Below are 22,309 nucleotides of genomic sequence, written 5' to 3' on the forward strand. Positions count from 1 at the left end.
AGCTCTAGATGTCCAGACAGCGATCTCTCGCTTAAGAAAAAGAGTGCAATGATTTTTCTCTCACACAATAGCTAATAGAACTCGAACTGAACATCTTAGCCAAACCTTCTTAGATGTAACTTGTATTTTTGTTTTTAAGTTTTAATTTATTGTTTTTCTTATCAGTTGAAACACATGATATTTTTAATCTAAAACTTGAACAAAGAAAACATGTTCTCTGCATCGGGCTCTTGTTACTCCTTAACAGGTTCAATCATTTTTCAGAAGTTTGAATTTTCAAAGCTTCATTTCTCCCTGTGGCAAACTCTGTTAAGCCTGATTTTTAACATGAATGGCAGGTAAGCCTCAGCACTACCTTGCAAAATTAGGATGTTTCTTGATCTGCCATGTATTAGTGACCGTACAAGAAGCCTCCCAATGCGGACCGTGCAGCAAACAAAAGCATATAATCAATTAAGACACTGGTAAATTGGCAATATTACAAAGCTGCTGCAGACACAAATGACACATCTTTGAAATCATAGTAATTCATTAGATAAAAACCATACATGTACATAAATGAACTGTTTTGAAGAAATTTAACCCAAAAACAAAAAAAGGCAATTGCAGATAATATGGATCACTGTGGAGCAGGATTTTATACATCAACCTAATTCACTCTGCTTCTTCCTCATGTATTGATGAGGTTACACATCTACAGATATCAAATTCTAAATGATATCCCCAATTCAACTGTGCAGCATTTTCTGGAGCAACAAAACAATTTCCAAGTTACATAACATTCAATTCGAAATCATCTTGAGCTTCTCAAACAGAAACTGGGCTTAACCTAGAAATCCTTGGCCTTTTTCCTCAGTTCATTGAGCTCCTTCTCAATCTCCACGTCTCGAAATGGAAACGCTGTAGTAGAGCTGCTAACAGTTGTTCTGCCAGGTGGAAGCTCTCCTTTCTATTAAAAAAAATTAGAAAAGAAAAAAAAATCTCGTTACCAATTTAAGACATGGAATATTCACAAATCTAATTCTTTACCCACTGTTATTATAGATTCTTTTGCTGTCTTAATCATACATAACTAACAAACAGTGGTTCATACAGTGATTCAAATTTCATAAGAGAAAAGAACATCATGAGCAACAAAAAACAACAGTACAATGGCCACTATAATGGGAACAGTCACTAATAGCCATTTTTCAGTCAACTGGCATTATGATACAGAGTCATTATCAAGATCATGTCCAAATGAGCTATTGTAGAGACTTCAAGCACATAGCTTTTCAACTTTCACAACCTGAGAAGAGCAAGAGAACAAACCTTCGAGCTTCCTGACAGCTCTTTCTTCAAGCTTGCAAGATCGTCGTCAACAGACGAACTCTCCAACAAGGCGAACTGTAAAAAGCACATCAGAATAAGATAACAATGTTATTTTCATCTGTTCATTCCAAACCCTTCAAGATCTCCAGAAAGCATCTATTAAAAACTGTCAGTTATCTGAACAACTTAAGAGTTCTCTAACATCTTACTATATTTGCAAGACTTGAAACATGAACTGATACTCTGACAAAAAATGGGAAAAAAATATATATATATGAAATAGAAAGACAAAATTACCTTCCCTTCAAGATCATCAGTAGTTAGTTGACCAAGTGCTTCTGCTTGGGACTCCATGGCCAACACTGCAGGAGACAAAATGTTTATCAGCCGCTACCCCTACCTGTCAGTTAATATCTGTTGAATAATGTATACCAGAATACCGTGGGGGCATTCTGAACTTTTTGGGTCTTACTTTTATATTTTTAAGTACTACCGACTCTCTTAGTAGAGTCGGCTAGAGTAGGGGCAATTCTGTCCTTTAGGTTGTAATATTTTTCACATAAATATAAGAGCTTGCTTGATCGTATTGATCATTCAAGCCATTCATTACAATGGTTTTGTTAACATGGCATCAGAGACAGCCCCCACTGTTGAACATGGTCTCTCCCAGGAAGAACTACCGGCTTTCAGGCATGTTACAAACTTCCGCTGCCTCAACTACATCTATTCCTACCAGTTCTTTTACTCCATCAGGTTCCCACTTTGCAAATTCAGATATTTCATTTGCTGGTCATTGTGCATTGGTTGTCTCCACTCCATGGATCATAGACTCCGGTGCCACTGATCACATGACAAGTTCCTCTAGTCTCTTCCATAAATATTTTCCCACTTCTGGCAAGGATAAAGTCCGGGTGGCTGATGGCTCCCTCTCATCCGTTTCAAGAAAGGGTTCTATTTGTTGCTCCTCCATTATTTTGTCTTTAGTATTACACATTCCCAATTTTACTACTAATCTTCTTTCCATTAGTAGTCTTACTAAAGATCTAAATTGCAAAGTAACATTTTTTCCCACTCATTGTGTCTTTCAGGAACTGGAAATGGGGCGAGCGATTGGATGTAGTAAAGTGCACGATGGATTGTACCTGCTTGATGATGGTCATCTTCCTCCTCTAGCATTACCTTCTCAATTGTGTCAGCCTTCCTCCTTCTCCTCTGAATTGCACCAATGGCATTTTAGATTAGGACACCCCCCCCTTAGGAACTTTATCTCATTTATTTCCAACATTGGTTAAAACCTGTAATAAGGAAGAATTTTTTTGCGAGGCTTGTGTCTTGGCCAAACAGACACGTTCAAATTATCCTATTTCTAATAAAAGATGTTCTTCCCTCTTTCATTTGGTTCATACTGATGTGTAGGGTCCTAGTCGAAAAGTTTCTATTTCTAGTCATCGTTGGTTTGTCACATTTATAGACTGTTACTCTAGAACCACTAGGGTCTACCTGATGCACACCAAAAGTGAGGTTTATTCCTATTTTCAGCATTCTCATAAGATGGTTTAGACCCAATTTAATGTCACTAAAAATTTTGAGAAGTGACAATGGGACAATATATAGAAGATCAATTCCAAAAATATCTTGCTGCCCATGGGATTTTACATCAGACCAGCTGTGTTGATACTCTAGCCCAAAATGGTGTGGCTGAAAGGAAAAATCGTCATCTCTTGGAGGTGGCTCGTGCCCTTATGTTTGCCCGGAATGTTACCTCTTCTTATTGGGGGGATGCTATCCTCACTACAGCCTATTTGATTAATAGGCTGCCTACTCGGTTCCTTGAGTCCAAATCCCCGACTGAACTGTTACATGGCTCCTCTTCTTTTGTAGTTCCACCTAAGGTGTTTGACTGTGTTTGCTATGCTAGGGACACTAGATCCCCTAGTAAGCTTGAATCCCATGGTCTCCGCTGCATTTTCTTAGGTTACTCTGCCACCCAAAAGCGGTACAAGTGTTACCATCCTCCTACCCGCCGTACTATGGTAAGTATGGATGTTGTTTTTCATGATTCATTCCTATTATTCATCTCCACTTCTTAAGGGGAAGAGTTTTAGTGAAGATGTGCTGACCATAGACCCCCCTCTCCCGTATGTGCTTGATGAGTCTGTTCCTAGTCCTCCCTCTACTTTAGGGGGAGATGTTCCTATATAGAGGAGACTACAAATAATGATAATAATGAAATTCCTGCTCAGGGGGAGCTAACTCCAAACCATTGGTGAATTTCAGCAGAGGATTGATGATTCAAATTTGAAGGTCTATACGAAGAACTGAACTAGACATAAGCAGCTTCAATCAACTACAACACCAGTACCCATCCAGTTGCCAAACCCGGATCCAGAACCTACTTCTCCACCTAGTAAGACTTCTTCTCTTGAGCTACCTAGTACCTATTGTTGTTCGCAAAGGTGTTAAGGCTTATACTCAACACCCTATATCCCATGTGTTTCCTATGACTCCCTTTCCCCATCTTTTCGTGCATTTGTTTCTTCTCTTTGTTCTATTCGCATTCCTCAAAATTGGCAGGAAGCTCTATCAGATGGAAAGTGGAAGGTAGCAATGATGGAAGAAATGGAAGCCTGGGAGCTTGTGGTTCTTCCACCAGGGAAAAGACATGTTGAATGTAAGTGGGTGTTTGTAGTGAAACAGAAGGTGGATGGCAATGTGGATAGATATAAGGCACGACTCGTGGCAAAAGGGTTCACTCAGACATATGGTATTGATTACCAGAAGACTTTTGCCCTTGTTGCAAAGCTGAATATTGTCCGAGTTTTATTATCTTGTGCAGTGAATCTTGGATGGGATTTACAACAGTTGGATGTGAAGAATGTTTTTCTCAATGGAGAACTTGATGAGGAGGTATATATGGATATTCCACCAAGGTTCTCTTGTGATAAAACCCAAGGCAAAGTGTGTAGATTGAAGTGTGCACTTTATGGGCTAAAACAGTCATCTCGAGCATGGTTTGGCAGGTTTCACAAGGCTATGGTTTCTGTAGGCTACAAACAGAGTAATGCTGATCACACTCTTTTTATTAAAAGAGTTGGTGAAAAGATCACGGTCTTTATGGTCTACGTAAATGATATTGTGGTAATCGGCAATGATGGTGATGAAATCAGCCGTCTGAAGAAGTTTCTTGGACATGAGTTTGAGATTAAGGATCTAGGAAAGTTAAGATACTTTCTTGGGATTGAAGTTATTAGGTCTTCTAAAGGCATCTCTCTCTTTCAAAGGAAGTATATCCTAGATTTGTTAACATACTGGTTTGTTAGGATGTCACCCTTCAGATACTCCTATGGATGTTAATGTTCGTCTCAAAGAAAAGGAAGGTGAACCTATGGATAAAGGCCGGTACCAAAGATTCGTAGGGAAGTTGATTTATCTCTCACACACACGTCCAAACATTGCTATAGCAGTGAGTACTATTGAGTCAGTTTATGCATGATCCCTACTCTTCCCATATGGAGGTTGTTCTTCGTATTTTTCACTACTTGAAGTCAGCTCCAGGGAAAGGTATTCTCTTGTCTCCTCATAATCACCTACAGATAGAAGCCTATACTGATGCTGATTGGGCTGGTTCTCTTGACCGCAAGTCTATCTTTGGATATTGTATTTTTGTAAGTGGCAATCCTGTAACTTGGCGTAGCAAGAAGCAGAATGTGGTGGCTCGTTCTAGTACTGAAGCGGAGTTTCGTGCTATGGCACAAGGTATTTGTGAACTGTTAACAAAATAAGAATTTCGTGAATGGCTTAAATGATCAATGAGATCAATCAAGCTCTCTACTTATAATAATAATAATAATAGAAGAGATTACAAAGGAAAACACTGTTCACGTGAACAGTATCACAGCCCAAATTGCAATTCTACCCTTGTTCAAAAGTAAATAAATAAAGCATAAATAAAATACCAAAAATACCCTTATAATATCAGGTAACACATCTCAACACTCCCCCTCAAGTTGGGGCATAGATATTACACATGCCCAACTTGACTAGACTAGGATAAAACAACTTCCCACTCAACCCTTTGGTGAAGACATCAGCCAATTGATCTCCAGACTTCACAAAAGGGATACAAATCTACCCACTCTCTAACTTCTCCTTGATGAAGTGTCTATCAATCTCCACATGTTTGGTACGGTCATGCTGCACTGGATTGTGGGCAATGCTAATTGCTGCTTTGTTGTCACAGTACAACACCATTGGAAGATGAACAAAACCATGGATATCAAGGAGTAAACTCTGAAGCCACAGTAACTCACATATGCCCTGGGCCATAGCACGGAATTCAGCTTCAGCACTAGATCTTGCCACAACATTTTGCTTTTTACTCCGCCATGTGACCAGATTTCCAACAACAAAAGTACAATAGCCGGAGGTAGATTTCCTGTCAGGGTTACCACCCCAGTCAACATCTATGTAAGCCTCAATGCGAAGATGGTCATGAGGAGACAAAAGGATCCCCTTTCCTGGAGCTGACTTCAAGTAATGGAGGATACGAAGAACAGCAGCCATGTGAGTGGAATAAGGATCATGCATGAACTGGTTCACAAGACTCACAGCAATGGCAATATCTGGTCTGGTGTGGGAGAGATAAATCAGCTTGCCCACCAATCGTTGATATCTACCCTTATCAACAGGTTCACCATCCTTCTCTAGCAGACGGGTAGTAGCTTCCAAGGGAGTGTCACAAGGATGACAACCAAGCAAACCAGTCTCTGATAGTAAATCTAGAACATACTTTCTCTAGGAGAGAAAGATGCCTTTTAGAGAACGGGCAACTTCAATCCCAAGAAAATATCTTAGCTGTCCTAGATCTTTTATGTCAAATTCCCGTCCCAAGAAAGCCTTCAGGTGAAAAACTTCATCTGTATCATTACCAGTCATAACTATGTCATCAACATAAACTATGAGAAGAGTGACCTTTTCTCCCTTTCGCTTGATGAACAGAGTGTGATCAGCATTACTCTGTTTGTATCCACAGAAGACCATGGCTTTATGAAACCTACCAAACCATGCCCATGGAGATTGCTTCAACCATAGAGTGCCCTTTTGAGCCTACAAACTTTCCCGTAGGTCTTGTCAGAGGAAAAACCCGAAGGAACATCCATATAAACCTCCTCTTCCAACTCCCCATGAAGAAATGCATTTTTTACATCCAACTGTTGTAGGTCCCAGCCAAAGTTGACAGCACAAGACAGTAAGACCCGAACAGTGTTCAACTTCGCAACAAGGGCAAATGTCTCCTGGTAGTCAATCACATAGGTCTAAGTGAAGCCTCTGGCCACAAGCATGGCTTTATATCTATCCACTGTTCCATCTGGCTTCTGCTTGACAATAAATACCCATTAGCACCCGACTGGTTTCTTACCCGAAGGAAGAACAACTAGCTCCCATGTCTCATTTTTAAGTAAGGCCGTCATTTCTTCCATCATGGCTGCTTTCCACTTTGGATCTGCAATCGCCCCCTGCCATTTCTGAGGAATAGAAACAGAGAAAAGAAAAGAAACAAATGCACGATAGGAAGGAGATAAAGCATCATAGGAAACAACATTGGAGATGGGGTGTTGGGTGCATGACCTAACGCCTTTACGAACAGCGATAGGTAAGTCAAGGGAAGGATCCTTACCGGATGATGTAGCAGGGTCTGGATCTGGATCAAGTGCAGACGATTGTGGAGGTGGTATGGTGGTGGTGGTGATCTCAACTTGTCATGTGCGCTCCCGGGTATATACCTTATCAACAGGGATTTGACTAACTGGTTTACGCTCCCCCTGAATAGGAGCCACTGTAGGAGTTGAAGTTCAGAGGGCTCCCCCTGAATAGAAGCCAGAAGAATAGCAGACACATCTTCAAAACCCGGATCCTGCTCCCCCTGAAGAGGTGTCTGGGAATAATATGACAAGGACTCATAAAGACAATATCCATGGAGACAAAAGTACGACGAGAAGGTGGAGGGTAACACTTGTATCCTTTCAGGGTTGCAGAATAGCCCAGAAAAATACACCGAATGCTCCGTGGATCAAATTTCCCATGAGGATGATGATTGCAGATATAGCAAACACAACCAAAAACGTTGGGGGAACCACAAAGGAGGAGGAACCTTGGAGGAGATCAGCGGGGGAACGACCATCAAGGACACGGGTAGGCACACGGTTGATGAGATAAGCGGTAAGAATGGCATCACCCAGAGTGAGAAGGAACCCGCCGTGCAAACATAATGGTCCGGCTACCTCAAGGAGATGTCTATTTTTCCTTTCAAGAACCCCATTCAGGCAGGTGTGTCAACACAGCTAGTCTGATGGACAATACCATGTGCAGCCAAATAAAGTTGGAACTGACCCTCCATGTACTCTCTACCATTATCACTGCGTAAAATGCGCAAGGTGGCATTGAATTGGGTCTGAACCATACGATGAAATAACTGAAAACAGCGGAAGACCTCACTTTTATGGCTCATCATGTACACCCAAGTGGCATGAGTATAACAATCAATAAACGAGACAAACCATCGATGACCAGAAAGGGAAGTACAACGGGCAGGGCCCCACACATCAGAATGAACCAAAGCAAAAGGAGACACTTCTTTTATTTAATGAAGAATAACTGGAATGAGTCTGCTTGGCCAAAACACAAGCCTCACAAAAAAACTCATTCCTATTACAATGCTTAATCAAGCGCGGAAACAAAAGAGACAAAGTACTAAGGGATGGATGACCAAGTCGACAGTGCCAGAGATGAAGGTCAGGGGACGAGATGGACTGTAAATGATGAGCTGTAGAGGAAGCTGAATGCAAAGTAGAAGGCTGACCCAGGTCAAGTAAGTAAAGACCACCCTGCATCTTACCACCCCCAATCGTGCGCCCCGTCTCCAGATCCTATATGACACAATGAGAAGGGAAAAAAGTCAGTTTACAGTTCAGATCTCTAGTTAGACTACTAATAGAAAGAAGGTTGGTAGAAAAAGACGGAACATGCAAAACAGATTTTAATGAAAGGGTAGGTGAGCAACGTATGGAACCCTTCCCATTAATAGGAGAAAGGGAACCATTAGCTACTCGAACACTGTCTTTGCCAGAAGATGGAGAATAGAGATGAAATACATGGGAGGAGTCAGTCATGTGGTCAGTGGCACCGGAATCTATAATCTAAGGACTGGATACAGCCGATGCACATAGACTATCGACCGGAATACGAGGCAAAATTAGAACCAGGAGGGGCAGCAGGTGCAGATGCCGTAGTGGAAGCAGCCGGAAGAGGCCTATAGCATGCGACGGAAAGCTAGGAGCTCATCCCGAGTAAGCCCAATGTCGATGAAGGGCAGAGCAGCAGTAGTAGGAGAATCAGCCATATGAGCCTTGGGCTTAAACTTCCCACGGGCTTTCTTTTCCTCAAAATCAGCAGGCTTAACATGAAGCTTCCAAGATTGAGCCTTAGTATGATAGAGCCCATGTTGTGTTCACACTTGACAGGACCTTTAGGGACAGCAGATACCACCATCGTAGTGGTAAGAGAAGGAGTATCTGGAAGCAACTTGCAAGGCGATCGATCAACAGAGAGGAATGCAGCATAGCAGCCCGACGAGATTCCTCATTATGAACCAAGGCAAAGGCCTGCTCTAGGGATGGAAAAGGGGACTGCCCAAGTACTTGCACCCGAATAGGATCAAACTCCAGATTTAGTCCAGCCAAAAAATCATAGACACGTATTTTGTCAACGTGTTTGCGATAGGCAAGCGGATCGAAGCTTGAGAGGGCTGATAGTCGAAGTAATGATCCAATTGCTGCCACATGTTCTTGAGGGCAGCATAGTATTTGGAGACAGTGCTCCTGTTAGGTAGTGGCATTAGCCTTCTTTCTAATCTCATAGACCTGTGCATCATTCCTCGTGCGACCATAAGTCTCTTTGGCACCATTCCAGATAGTATGGGTTGTGTCCAGTAGAAGAAAATTGTAAGAGATATCCCCTTGCATAGAATGGATCAAGTAGGACATCACCATCGCATCATTAGATAACCACTTGTTGAGCTGAGAACCCTCTTCCACTGGTTTAGTTGTTGTCCCAAGAAAATGGCCAGTGAGGCCACGGCCAGCTACTGTCAAATAGGTAGACCGAGACCACTTCAGGTAGTTAGAGCCATCAAGTTTGATTGGGGCAGCAAGGGGAAGAAAAGCAGTCCGGGGCTGGCCATCAATGTCAGAAGAGGCCGAAGAAGAATCTAAACCAGTCATTGCAGCAGGTAACCAATCTTCAATGAAGCAGCAAACAGCCAAAAAATATCCAAAAAAAATTCTGGAATCGACCCCCAATAGAAGAGGGTTGTATTAGAGCAAAAAATCTCAGCTATGTAGGCTGGGAATGATGTCGAATGAAGGCAGCAAGGGTGCCAATCAGATGCAACAGGAACCAACAGCCCAACCCCAAGATCGATTAATGTCAGGGTTTTGAAAAAAACCCTGAGAAGAGAGATCGATAAGGGCCTAGGGTCTTCAACCAATCTGATGAAGTGAATAGGGGCTAAGAACAATATCAAATAAAGATCCCACAATAGAAGATGCAGCCGAAACAGATGTAGAGGCCTGATCTCCAAAAAAAATAGGAATCTTCGAATCGCAAACAGTTCTTCAGCTTCACGCGATCCAAAAAAGAGGCATAAAAAAGGAGGTATGTTGGGGCAGCAGCTAGATCATTACGATCACCTCAGTAGTGCTGCCCTAATGGGAGAAGAACTAAAAGAAAGGAAGAAAGAAGAAGAGAAGAAGCTCGATGGAGGGAACGAGAAAAAAATCGAAGGGAGGGAGGTGGGTTTTGAAAACCTAGATCAGAGTGTATTTGGCTCTGATGCCATGTTAACAAAACAGGAATTTCGTGAATGGCTTGAATGATCAATGAGATCAGTCAAGCTCACTATTTATAATAATAATAATAGAAGAGATTACAAAGGGAAACACTGTTCACGACACTGTTCATGTGAATAGTACCACAGCCCAAATTACAATTCTACCCTTGTTCAAAAGTACATAAATAAAGCATAAATAAAATACCAAAAATACCCTTATAATATCGGGTAACATACCTCAACATGAACTACTATGGCTGAAGGGTTTATTACAAGACCTTAGTGTTCCCATTCGTCTCCCTATGATGTTGTACTATGACAACAAGGCTACAATCAGCATTGCACATAATCCAGTACAGCATGATTGTACCAAACATGATGAGGTGGATAGGCATTTCATCAAGGAAGAATTGGAAGAAGGACTGATTTGTGTTCCCTTTGTGAAGTCTGCTGATCAACTTGCTAATATTTTCACCAAGGGGCTGCCTGGAAAGTTGTTTCATCATGCTTTAGTCAAGTTGGGCATGTTTGACATTTATGCTCCAACTTGAGGGGGAGTGCTTATACCAGAATACCCGGTATTCTGGACTTTTTGGGTCTTTTATATTTTTATGTACTGCCTAGAGTAAGGACAATTCTGTCCTTTAGGTTGTAATATTTTTCTTATGAATATAAGAGCTTGCTTGATCGTATTGATCATTCAAGCCATTCATTACAATTGTTTTGTTAACACTATCATAAGTAATTGCGATTGTATTGCTTAATCTTCAAGAAATAATAGAGTCCAGATCGGTCAATATCCCCAGTTTCTTTGTTTTTTTTTTTTTTTAGGGGGTGGGGGGGGAAGTGAACACAATAATTCCAGAACTTGGATCACTTAGAAGCTCCCCTCTTAATCGTTTCTGCCTAGGACATCTAAAGTGGGACCCCATCCCATTGCATATGTAGAGAGAGACTGCTTGTTTCTTATATTTAATGCAGTGCATTTTAGTGTTTCAAGTGTTGTCATATTATCGAATCCTCAATTAAAATCACAACCTGAAATAAAACCCACATTGTTCCTATCCAGTTGTTAATTTATTCCTCAAACATAATGGCAAGTATTAGAATGTAATTTCTTTTTAGGATAGATGTAATAAAGTTATTTTTATTAATACTACTCCAATAACCAGCCAGAAGTTTTACTGAGATGGAGAAGGTTAGTGCACAAGAATACATTATCAACAGGAAGGCAAGGCAACCAGAACAAGCAAAATAGGTGGAGTCACTTGATGTTATGTATCAATACAATATACAAGAACAGCAAGTGTGCAAGCAAAAAATCATTTGATCATCTTGAGAAGTGCTGTTGTGTGTGAGCTTCATTGTCTACATCACTTTGAGAAGCTGTTGTGTTTGATCTATACTGCTACATCATCTTCAGAAAGGTCTGCGATCGAATTATCTGTTTTCTTTTAATTTGGTTCCATCCCAAAACCTGCAATCCTGTCACAAGCTGATCTCCCATTGGCATTCACCCGTTCGAGGTTAGCTCTGCAATACCACTACTACCACCACAGCCGCGAATATGAGAGAAGGAGATGGTGTAGACAAAGTTCTAAATCTCGGTTTCGACACTGATATGGTCGAAACTGGTCGAAACCAGGGATTTTTTCCAAGCCAACTCCAGTTGGTGATTTCGAGGACCATAAATGGTTTTTTTATCTGATTTTTTCTATAAAGCCTATTTTTTACATTCTAAACACAATATATGAACTACTTTCACCCCCAAAAAAAAAAAACACTCAAAATGGTAATTGTGGTTTTTGACCCAAGTTTACTAGTGTACACTGAATGATATTGTACAGTGGACTAAGAATTATAGTTGTTAGGGGCAACGCTTATTTATGCCAAATATACAACAACAACAAACTCAGCCTTATCTCAATTTAATGGGGTCGTCTACATGGATCCAAACAAAACAAAGTAGGGAAAACAAAGTTCTAAACAAAAAGGGAAAGAAAATATGGGAAAAGAGGGATGGGGAAAGAGGTGAGAAATGAAAAGGAAAAAAGACAAATGGAAGATGGGAAATAAATAGAAAGATGAAAGATGAAAATATAGAAGATAGTAAGAGGAAAGAGGCATAGCCCAGCACATCAGGAGATTCTCAGCTAAATGGGGTCTACGACATGGATCCTTGCCCTCTAATGGGCTCTATCCGATGTCATACTTGGTACAAGACCTAAATTATGCATGTCCTTCCTTACCACTTCTCTTATGGTCATTTTAGGTCTGCCCCTAGCTTTTTTAGCTCCTTTAACCGGAATCATATCACTCCTCCTTACTGGGGCGTCCCTACGCCTCCGTTGAATATGACCATACTACCTTAAACGACTCTCTCAAAGTTATGTTTCGGTCAAACTTAATTTGGTGTCCGCGAATGCTGTCCAAATCGCTCTAAATGGGAGAGGAAAAAAAAAATTAGACATCAAAACAAATGAATATTTCACTATACTTTTGGTTTTTAGCAATGTTTTACCATATTAAGATTTATGGAATTTATAGATTTGAGAAAACCCCCAGCATTTAAAAGTTGAAAATTGCACCTATTGCCAAAAATCCAGTTTTTGTTCTTGAACTGGGGGGGTTGACTTTTTATCCTTTTCGAATTTTATTTTAACAATTTTTATGGGATTCAAATAAGGGGGTATTTGCTTATTTATGAATAATGTCTCAAGTAAATGAATATAAAAACATTTACTTAAATGATATTAGGCATAAAGAAATGCCTGTCCTGGCTTTTGGCATAAACAAGGGTCTGTCCTAATTTTGAGCTAGGTTTCCTCAAGTTTCGATGGCAGTAAGTGTCAAAACTTGCGAAATTACCAATATCTCAGTCGAAACAGGTTGAAACCTGTCAAAACATGGGATTTTATAAAATCCAAATCCATCTCGTCTCGGTTTCTTGCGAAACCGAGATATCTCGGTCGAAACTGCATGTTTCAACCGAGATTTAGAACCATGGGTGTATGTATACACAATGACGGAACAAAGATTACTATTTTCACTAACCTAATCATGGGTCTTCGTTTGGCATGAATTTCAAATAAATTTTAAATGGGTTATTAAATTACACATTTACCCCCATCACTTGTGGAATCTAGTGCACTATTCTTACTTGAAATGGGAAACTGAAAGCAGGTTATGACACCCCTAAGGTCCCGTGAAGATTTTATGCTATTTGATCTTTAAACAGAGGAACAGAAAAAGAGAACTGAATTATTACATCAAACATTACATTCCGGACCAGAAATCAGAGAATGAAGATCATAGAACTCGATAATCTCAAAGAGGGCAGACTTAAGGGAAAATTGGAGAAAACTGATTAACTCCAAAAACGAAAAAATTGGTTGGGGCTGAAATTTGGGTTGAGAACCACTAGTATCAGTCCCTATTAACGTGCAAAATCTCACCGAAATCGAAGAAGAAAAGTTGGAAAACACAGGTACTGACATATCGAAACCTAAAACAGGGCAGGGCTGTGCCTCTACTGATTTGGACACAAACTAGAAATTATTACTCAGGGTCAGTAGAAAACAAGAGCAGCAGCATATATGCAAAATACCAGATCAATCTGAAAGTATTATGTATAGCCAAATTTGATGGTCCAAAAATTACCCAGAAAAAAGAGTACCACACAGGTGTGGTAAGAAATGATAAAAAAAGGAAACAAGGGGATGAACCCAATGCACGAGGCTCCCGCAACTGCAGGGTCTGGGAAGGGTCATAATGTACGCAGTCTAATCCCCGCTTCGCGGAAAGGCTGTATCCCGACTCAAACCCACGACCACTGGGTCGCAATGGAGCAACCTTACCGTTGCACCAAGGTCCGCTCTCTTGTGGTAAGAAATGATAAAACAGACCAGATAATAGAAACAAAGAGATAGGAGATGGAAGAATCAGCATAGGAAGAGAGAGAAGAAAAGAAGATGAAGTAGAAAAAGAGACAACCTGGACTGAGAGAGAAGCAAGCTGTCAATCAAGCTGTTCCAAACCCTTGCTGAATTCGATGATAATTCCCCATCACTAAACTCATTTAACTGAGCTACCAAACTTAAAATCAGAACATCATTTTTATTACTTTCAAAACATAAATTGATTAGTACATTTTATATACATTAATAGACTCTAAAAACAAAGAATTTTTTTTGGGTAAAAAAAAACAAAGACTTAACCCTAGTGAGGACCGTACTGACTTTAATAAGAACTCTTTCTAAGCTAATTCCAATGTAACAGTTAGGACCCTAAATTATGGGCTTTTTGAACAGGCCCAATACAACAGAAAACACAAAAATAAAAGCCCAACCTATTATATTAACTACGACATCTTATTTTTAGCCTCATCTACCCGTTTAGACACTCATACGGGCCTATCTTCTAGGCCCACAGCCTTGGAAACTGAGCTGCATTTTTTCCTAGGTTTGGGCTTCCAAGCCTATTAAACATATTTCTATCAAATGAATAATTACATCAATTCAATCAAGTGAGAGACTGCTAGGAAGAATCCAATAGTCAAAGTGAAATCACTAAACTATCAGAATATTCCAGTGAGTGTGGAATAGCATACTAGTGCGATGAGTAGCATTAAATATTGCACAATTTGGGACAATGGCTCAACCAAGAGGTGCATCTCACCAATTGAACAGTCCAGATTGGTGGTATAATTACCTTTCCAAGGACTGATTGCTGGCAACCAAATGTTGTAAGATATGTCTAGACAAACAACATTAGGAGCCTTTACCTTTTTCCTCCATTTTTTCAAAAGCTGAAAGAGCACTGCTTGTGTTGACATTCCCCAACATCTCGCTCACTTTGCTTGCAGTCCTAAAAGCAATATAACAGAATCCATTGATTCATTTAGCATTACGTACAAAGAAAATAACCAAAAGGAAAATAAGTGATGAAAATGGAGGTCTGGACAAACTTCGCAGACTGTGCCCGTGCTTTGAGAGTATCCTTTTTGGACTTCGCCTCCTGTATCTTGCTCTCTAGAAGCTACACAAAACCATACTTCAGTTATACACAACTGGATTAACAATGATATATCAGTATGTAGCCTTACACTCACACACGAAGTTGAAACAATGTCTACTTGTGTAAAATCCCACAATATGCCAAGTTAACTGGTTTTGAACCATCAATTTCAGCTTAATTAACTGTTATTCTTCAATCTGAGAAAGCTTATGGAGTGGAAGTTTATTGATGTTATCAAAAAGGCCCCCTCCTATCCTCTTGAAAATCAACTCTGTCTGTCAGAATTACAATTTCAGTCAAAAGAACTTTTCCTCTCTGATGCAGGCAGAGATTAATGAACCAGCTGATAATGAACCCAATAAATAAGTTTGCAGAGAAACCAGAAAAACCAAATGCAAGAGATAAGTTAAAAAAAGAGCAACCCAGTGCACAAGGCTCCCGCTACTGCAGGGTCTGGGAGGGGCAAGTATACGCAGCCTTACCCCCTGCTTCGCAGGAGAGGCTGTTTCCAAGGTTCAAACCCGCAACCAACAAGTTCAAATAGTGCACCTTAACCATTGCACCAAGAGATAGGTGTAAATCTGAATTCCAGTTTCAAGACCTGAACCTAAAGAAGTATCAGATCGATCTCTAGGATACTGAAACGGAAATACACAATTGAGAAAGGAATTATCTGATCTGTTGACTTGAAATGAGAAACAAGGAAGGGGGAGGGAGAGAGAAACAGTTGAGCTGTTCACATTGAACAGGTCTCCAAGGTTTTACCGTCCAACTTGTTGGCTAGAGATCCAACATACAGCAGTACAGCACCAAAGACAAACCCATTATCATTACAAAACCTAACCGTTGCTATACTCCTCCCTATTCTAATCTATAACTGTATTTGAATACTCCTATTTATATAATTAATTCTCCCGCCCCCTTTATTTTAGAAACCCTAGTCAATGGTCAACCTAACAACTACAGGCCCTTAAACATAATTAAAAATCTTGAGTAATAAAGCCTACCTTAAAACTGCCAACCATCTAATTAACTAAGGCAGCTAGACAGCTGGACAGGGCCCCAGACATTACAGAATTGAATAAAAAGGAAACATAATTGCATGACCAACCCTTCCCCCCCCCCCCCTCCCTTTTTGATTTCAGTGGAGTTTTATATAACCCATCCCATGTTCATACAGTAACTTCTACATATCAAAAAAATAATATACAGTTACTTGTTTGTTGGAAACATCAATCTAACAAATAATCAGATCACCAGAATATTTGTACAGATCCTCCAAATCACTCTCCATACCCTTGGTTATCACTGGACCTACGCACACAAAAAACTAACTATAAGTATTCATTTTCTTCTTCTTTTTTAATATTATTTTTCCCACTTTGCTAGTAGATTTGTTTTCTTCACTTCTTATTTTCTGCATAAATAAAAATGGGGAAAGTTTTCATACACGGCTGTGTAAGCCATGTATGTGAGAGGGTGGGAGTTTCAAGGCATTAGTTAATGGGTGGGGGTTTGACTTTTCCAACTCTTTGTGAGAGGGGACACGACCATGCATGCTTACACGGCCGTGTACGAAAACTTCCCCCAATAAAAATTTTATTGAAGCAACAAAAAAAAAAGAACAAGATGACAATACAGCAACATGCCAGAAATCAGAAACCAAGGGCACATAGGTTCAACCCCAAAACATGAAACAGCACCCATCACAAAGGAAAATCCTCCCTGAAACATGGTGTGTTGGCCTCACCTCCCCTTGTTTTGCAAGTTCATCCCCACTGCATTTGCTGATCTCAGTTTCCACTGATATGGAAGAGATAAATGAGAGGTAAATTAGCGATTTGATTCCACAGTGTGAGAATAATGCCATGGATTTTCTTCACTTATGGATTGTGGACTTTGTCAGAAATGACGTAGGTTTTGCGGGTTCATTGATAGTAAACCTCGATTCCTGGTAACGTCGGCAGGACCATGGTCATCCATCTCCCTTTTGGTCACCGATAAGATCTCCAAGCATGACCACACTGTTGAGCTATGGTTGTCATTGTTGTCAACACTGCCTGGTGATGTGCAGTGCAGTGGCAGATGTGGCAGCTAGGGAGTCATGGCTGAGAGCAGCAGAGAAGAAAGCAGAAAAAAAGCCAACATGGCAGTCTTGTGTCAGAAATGAAGTAGGTTTTGAGGGTCATTGATAGTAAACCTTGATTCCAGGTAACGTCGGCAGGATCATGGTCATCCATCTCCCTTTTGGTCACTGATAAGATCTCCAAGCATGACCAGACTGCTGAGCTATGGTTGTCATTGTTGTCAACACTGCCTGGTGATGTGCAGTGCAGTGGCAGATGCGGCAGCTAGGGAGTCATGGCTGAGAGCAGAAAAAAAGCCAACATGGCAGTCTTGTGTTCTTACAGACGCGAAGAAGGCTCTGACAAACGCCAACATAAAGCAATCTCTGTCTGGTGTGAAGTGGAGTTCAACGCATTCTACCGGCATTGTCATATCGTCTGCCGGCACCATTGAATGTTGTGTTGATGCCGGAATCTGAGCAGCAAACCGGAGTTGGATTGTTACTCTGAAAATGATTTTCCGGGCATCTTTCTGGCCAACTCAAAGGAAACTCAAAACATGGAAGTTGTAGAGTTCAAATCTTCTTTCCAATGGCGACGGAATCAAGTCAATCCAACACCAGATGAGCAGGATGGCCGTTTTGCCGACAGTACGCAGAATATGGTCGAATCGCGGGCAGTTCAACCTGGTCCATATTTCGCTGCGAGTTAGAACTCTTTATAGTCGCTTTTTTAGTGTTGCAAACACTAGAACTCCTAAGAGAAAAGAGAAAAATCTCTTCAACTCCTAAAAGAAAAGAGAAAATTCCCTAGAGAAGAAGAGAGGGAGTGAGAGTAGGGTTCCTTGCTTAAATCCACTCCACCAACCACTTTTGAGTGATTCATTGCATCATTGAACACAAGGAGATTTGTTGGTTGAGCTTTTATGTAAACCAAGTGGGTGTTTGCAAAAGAAGAGAGGAAGAAGAAGAGCAAGGGATCCCACAAGCAAAGGTCTACTTGAAGATTCAAGTTCCTCTTATCCAGGAGTTAGTTGAAGATTCCAGTGGTTTATTAAAGGAACAGTTGGCAACTCAGAGTTTTCCCAAAGTACCATGAATCAAAATAGAGCAAGGTTTGTAAGGGTTTCCACTCTGTAGCTGGTTTTATTTGTATTCGAGTACTCATTATGTGCTAGACCTAGGTTGTGTATTGCTAAATACCTAGACTAGCTTGTGCTTGCATTGTAGAGCAAAGTTATTTTATTGTACTGGGTGTTCATTGGGTACTGGTGATGCAGATACATCACCAAATGAGGCTTATTTTCATGGGAATAAGTCTAGGGTTAGGTTATATACATGTTGGGCCTTTGATCCCATGGATTTTCTATATAATAGGCCACTTTTATAGGCCTAAAGTATGGGTAATAGGGTTACATACGGGATTATTTGTTTTAGTTCCATATATAGTTTTATTTCGGTGTTTTTGTTCTTAAATTGAACCGGTTCAATCAATGATTCAATTTAAGTGATTTTAGTAGTTTTCCTAAGGGTTTAGTGGGGCTGGATTAGAACTCTGTTTTCAGTCTATTTCAGTTTCCTAGTCAATCTAAGTTACCTATTAGGTTAAGGATTGAGTTAAGCCTTTCCTTTTTTTTCACAGATCTGAATTAGAGAATATTGCTTGTATGATCAATGTGATCAAACAAGCCTTGTATTTATAATAAAAGAGATTAAAGCATAATGTCTAAAATACCCCTAGCTTAGCCGACTTAACTAGAAGGTACATAAACATAAAATTACAACTGTAAAAGGACCAGAATACCCCCACGGTATTCTGGTTTACATTATTCAACACTTCTTAGTGTAGGAGTCTTGAGTCTTTTATATAAGGTTGTAAGGGGGGCAAGTATTGAACATGAATTTTGATAATTAAAAAGCTTTTTGCTGCTCTCTTCCATTGAAGATTTGTCTTGTGTTTGATCAAGGTTGGTGGGATTGGTGTTTGATCCAATTGACACCTTCCGGTGTGAAGCCCAGGTGGTTCTCTTCAAGTTCTTCTTTCTAGTTTCAGTCAAAGATTCAAATTTCATTCAAGTTACTCCATCAACAAACTGTTGCCAATAACTATTTGCAACTACTAGTAAATTTGGAATCATCCCCATCCCCAAACTTCTTCTCCTAATCCTCCACATCCCCAAGGCCTTCTTAATCAACCAGGGAAAGCTCATAGTGACATGACTATTGAGGAAAGGATTGGAACTATAGAAATATAGAAGGGAATGCTCTTTTCAAAGATGAGAAACTTGAGGAGTACTTATGATTTATTACCCCAAAACCCTAATGATAGACTCCCCTACCTTGACTTGACATAACCCTAACATCAAACCCTAAGCCTAATTTCATCAAAAACCTATTTTTGACCTAACCGATTCACCAGTTCATATCAGATCCTAGTTTACTAGCTCCTAGTTGGTCTCCTACCAATCTAGGACTACATTAACTAGACATGGGGGTTGTAGCTCCCCAGTAGTTGTAGCTACCTAAAACTTCGCATTGTAGCGCCCTCCCAATTGATGTTGGGTAAACCAGGTGTAGTAGCTCCTTGTCAGTTGTAGCTGACTAAAACAATTAGTGTATTGAGCATATATGTAGCCTAGTTGAAGCATTGCTCCGTTGATGAAGGCGTCAGCTGAACCACGTAAATATTTAGTGGTGTGGGTGTGCTCGGAGGTGGTTGTGTATTGCTCATCTTCCATCTGCATTTACTTTCTCAAGGCGGTCCTATATCATATCATATCATATCATTTTTTTTTTGGGTGAATAAATAAATTCATTACCAAAGAGAGAAAAATACAGCAGCTCCCTTAGGGAGCAAAGAGGAACAAAAGAGAAGAGCCGAAACCTCAAGAGGAGGAGGATCGGAGGGAGGTTGAGGAGAGACCCCAGGAGACAACAATAAGCCTGTTCCTTGGGGTGTCATTACAAGAAAAGGGGGGGCGAAGAAAGCCTAGCATTGATCTCGAAGGAAATGGCATCCCAAATCTGCTGATGAGTTCGCGATTTGGAGGTCCATTTCCTTAGGTTACGCTTCATCCAGATGTGATTGATCGTAGCACAAAAAACTAACTTTCCAACAGTGTCCCAAATAGAGGAACCCACAAAAGTCATGTCAATCCAAAGCTACTCTCTACTGAAGGGAAGGATTCTTCGACTTGAAGGCCATCATTTAGCTAGAGCTCCCTTCCAGATAGCCAAAGAGAAAGGACACGCGAAGAAAAGATGCTCAGTGTCTTCAGCATTGTTCCAACAAAAGCAGCATGAAGGAGGGGCATTAATTTGACGATGACGGAGGAAGGACTGCGTTGGAAGACAGTTGGAGAGCGCTCTCCAAGCGGTGAAGCAGTGACGGGGGATGTGATGCTTAAACCATAAAAGATTTCTCCAGGGAGCCCAGGAAGACTTCAGTCCCATTGCTCTTTGCAACCTGATCTATAAGTTCATTCCCAAAATCCTTACCTTCAGACTTAAGAGTGTTGTGGATTTGCTTGTTAGCGATGACCAGTTAGCCTTCATCCCTTGCAGGAACATCTCTGACAACATTCTTCTTTGCAATGAGATTGTTAGAGGCTTTGCTAGATCCAGTCATTCCCCTGCTGCCCTTATGAAGATTGATATTCACAAGGCTTTTAACTCCATTAGATGGGATTATATCATCAATGTGATGACCAAGATGGGATTCCCTCCCGCTTTTGTCAATTGGATTCATGCTTGTATCTCCTCTACAAGGCTCTCTGTTCTAGTAAATGGCAATCCGGCAGGCCACTTCTCAACTTCTATGGGAATCAGACAAGGGTGCACTCTTTCTCCCTACATCTTCACTTTGGCTTTGGAAGTTCTATCTAGGGATATCCAAACTTGCACGGATTAGAACCTCATTTCTCCCATACCCAAGTGCAAAGCTCTCAAGCTCTCCCATTTAGCTTTTGCGGACGACCTAATGATCTTCTCCAAAGCTTCCATCAGCTCTTTTGAAACCATTATGTCTTGTTTGCAGCACTTCCAATTGATCTAGGGTCTGTGCATAAATCTATCAAAGTCTCTTCTCTTCCTTGCTAGGGTTTCTGATTTGGAAAGAGATGCTCTAATCGAAAAAGTGGGATTCACTGTTGGCCAGCTCCCTGTAAAATATTTGGGTCTTCCTCTGATTCCTGGTAGGCTATCTGCGCATCACTGCACCCCTATGTTGGATCTCATCAGGAAACGTCTTCAGCTCTGAAAAGGAAAGCTTCTCTCTTATGCGGGTCGCTTAGTTCTCATCAAATATGTGTTGGAATCCTCTTATATTTTCTGGTCCGGCATCTATGGATTACCTCACTCTACTGTCAAAGCTTTGGAATCTGTTAACAAATTTAGAATTAGAGTAAGGCTTGGATGATTAATGACCATCCCAAGCTCTTTATTTATATCAATGAGAATAGAGAACAAAAGTACAAAAAACCAATGTGGGACTAAAGCCCACATAATAGAAACATAAAAAAAACATAAGAAAAGGTTCTAAAATACCCCTACGGTTCTGACATTCCCCCTCAAGTTAGAGCAAATATGTCAATCATGCCCAACTTGACTAGATTAGGATGGAACAATTTTCCAGACAATCCCTTGGTGAAAATATCAACAACCTGATCAGTAGACTTCACAAAGGGAACACAAATCAATCCGTCTTCCAATTTTTCCTTGATAAAATGTTTGTCCACTTCAACATGCTTGGTTTGATCATGTTGTACTGGATTGTGAGCAATGCTGATTGCAGCTTTGTTGTCACAGTACAACATCATAGGAAGATGAACAGGAACACCAAGGTCTTGTAGCAAGCCTTTCAACCAAAGTAACTCATAAATGTCTTGTGCCATAGCACGAAACTCTGCTTCAACACTAGACCGAGCCACCACATTCTGCTTCTTGCTACGCCAAATGACAAGATTGCCCCCTACGAAAGAACAATACCCAGAGATAGATTTCCGATCAGCAAAACCAGCCCAGTCAGCATC

The 22,309-nt window shown here is 40.6% G+C and overlaps 1 protein-coding gene across 2 annotated transcripts in view; it reads right to left on the reverse strand.

Annotated features, from left to right (window-relative positions):
• Positions 1–487: 487 nt before the first annotated feature.
• LOC122655907 (probable membrane-associated 30 kDa protein, chloroplastic) overlaps positions 488–22,309 on the reverse strand; it is a 52,163-nt gene continuing 30,341 nt past the window's right edge. For both annotated transcript variants that reach the window (XM_043850287.1, XM_043850288.1), the window contains exons 7-11: positions 15,165–15,235; positions 14,982–15,064; positions 1,609–1,673; positions 1,312–1,386; positions 488–949 (exon numbers count right to left, since the gene is read on the reverse strand). In XM_043850287.1, coding sequence (XP_043706222.1) covers positions 830–949; positions 1,312–1,386; positions 1,609–1,673; positions 14,982–15,064; positions 15,165–15,235 — 414 coding nt within the window. In that variant the 3' untranslated portion in view covers positions 488–829. The remainder of the gene's footprint in view (positions 950–1,311; positions 1,387–1,608; positions 1,674–14,981; positions 15,065–15,164; positions 15,236–22,309) is intronic.

The sequence above is a fragment of the Telopea speciosissima genome, chromosome 3, assembly GCF_018873765.1.
Source record: "Telopea speciosissima isolate NSW1024214 ecotype Mountain lineage chromosome 3, Tspe_v1, whole genome shotgun sequence".
Lineage (NCBI taxonomy): Eukaryota > Viridiplantae > Streptophyta > Magnoliopsida > Proteales > Proteaceae > Telopea > Telopea speciosissima.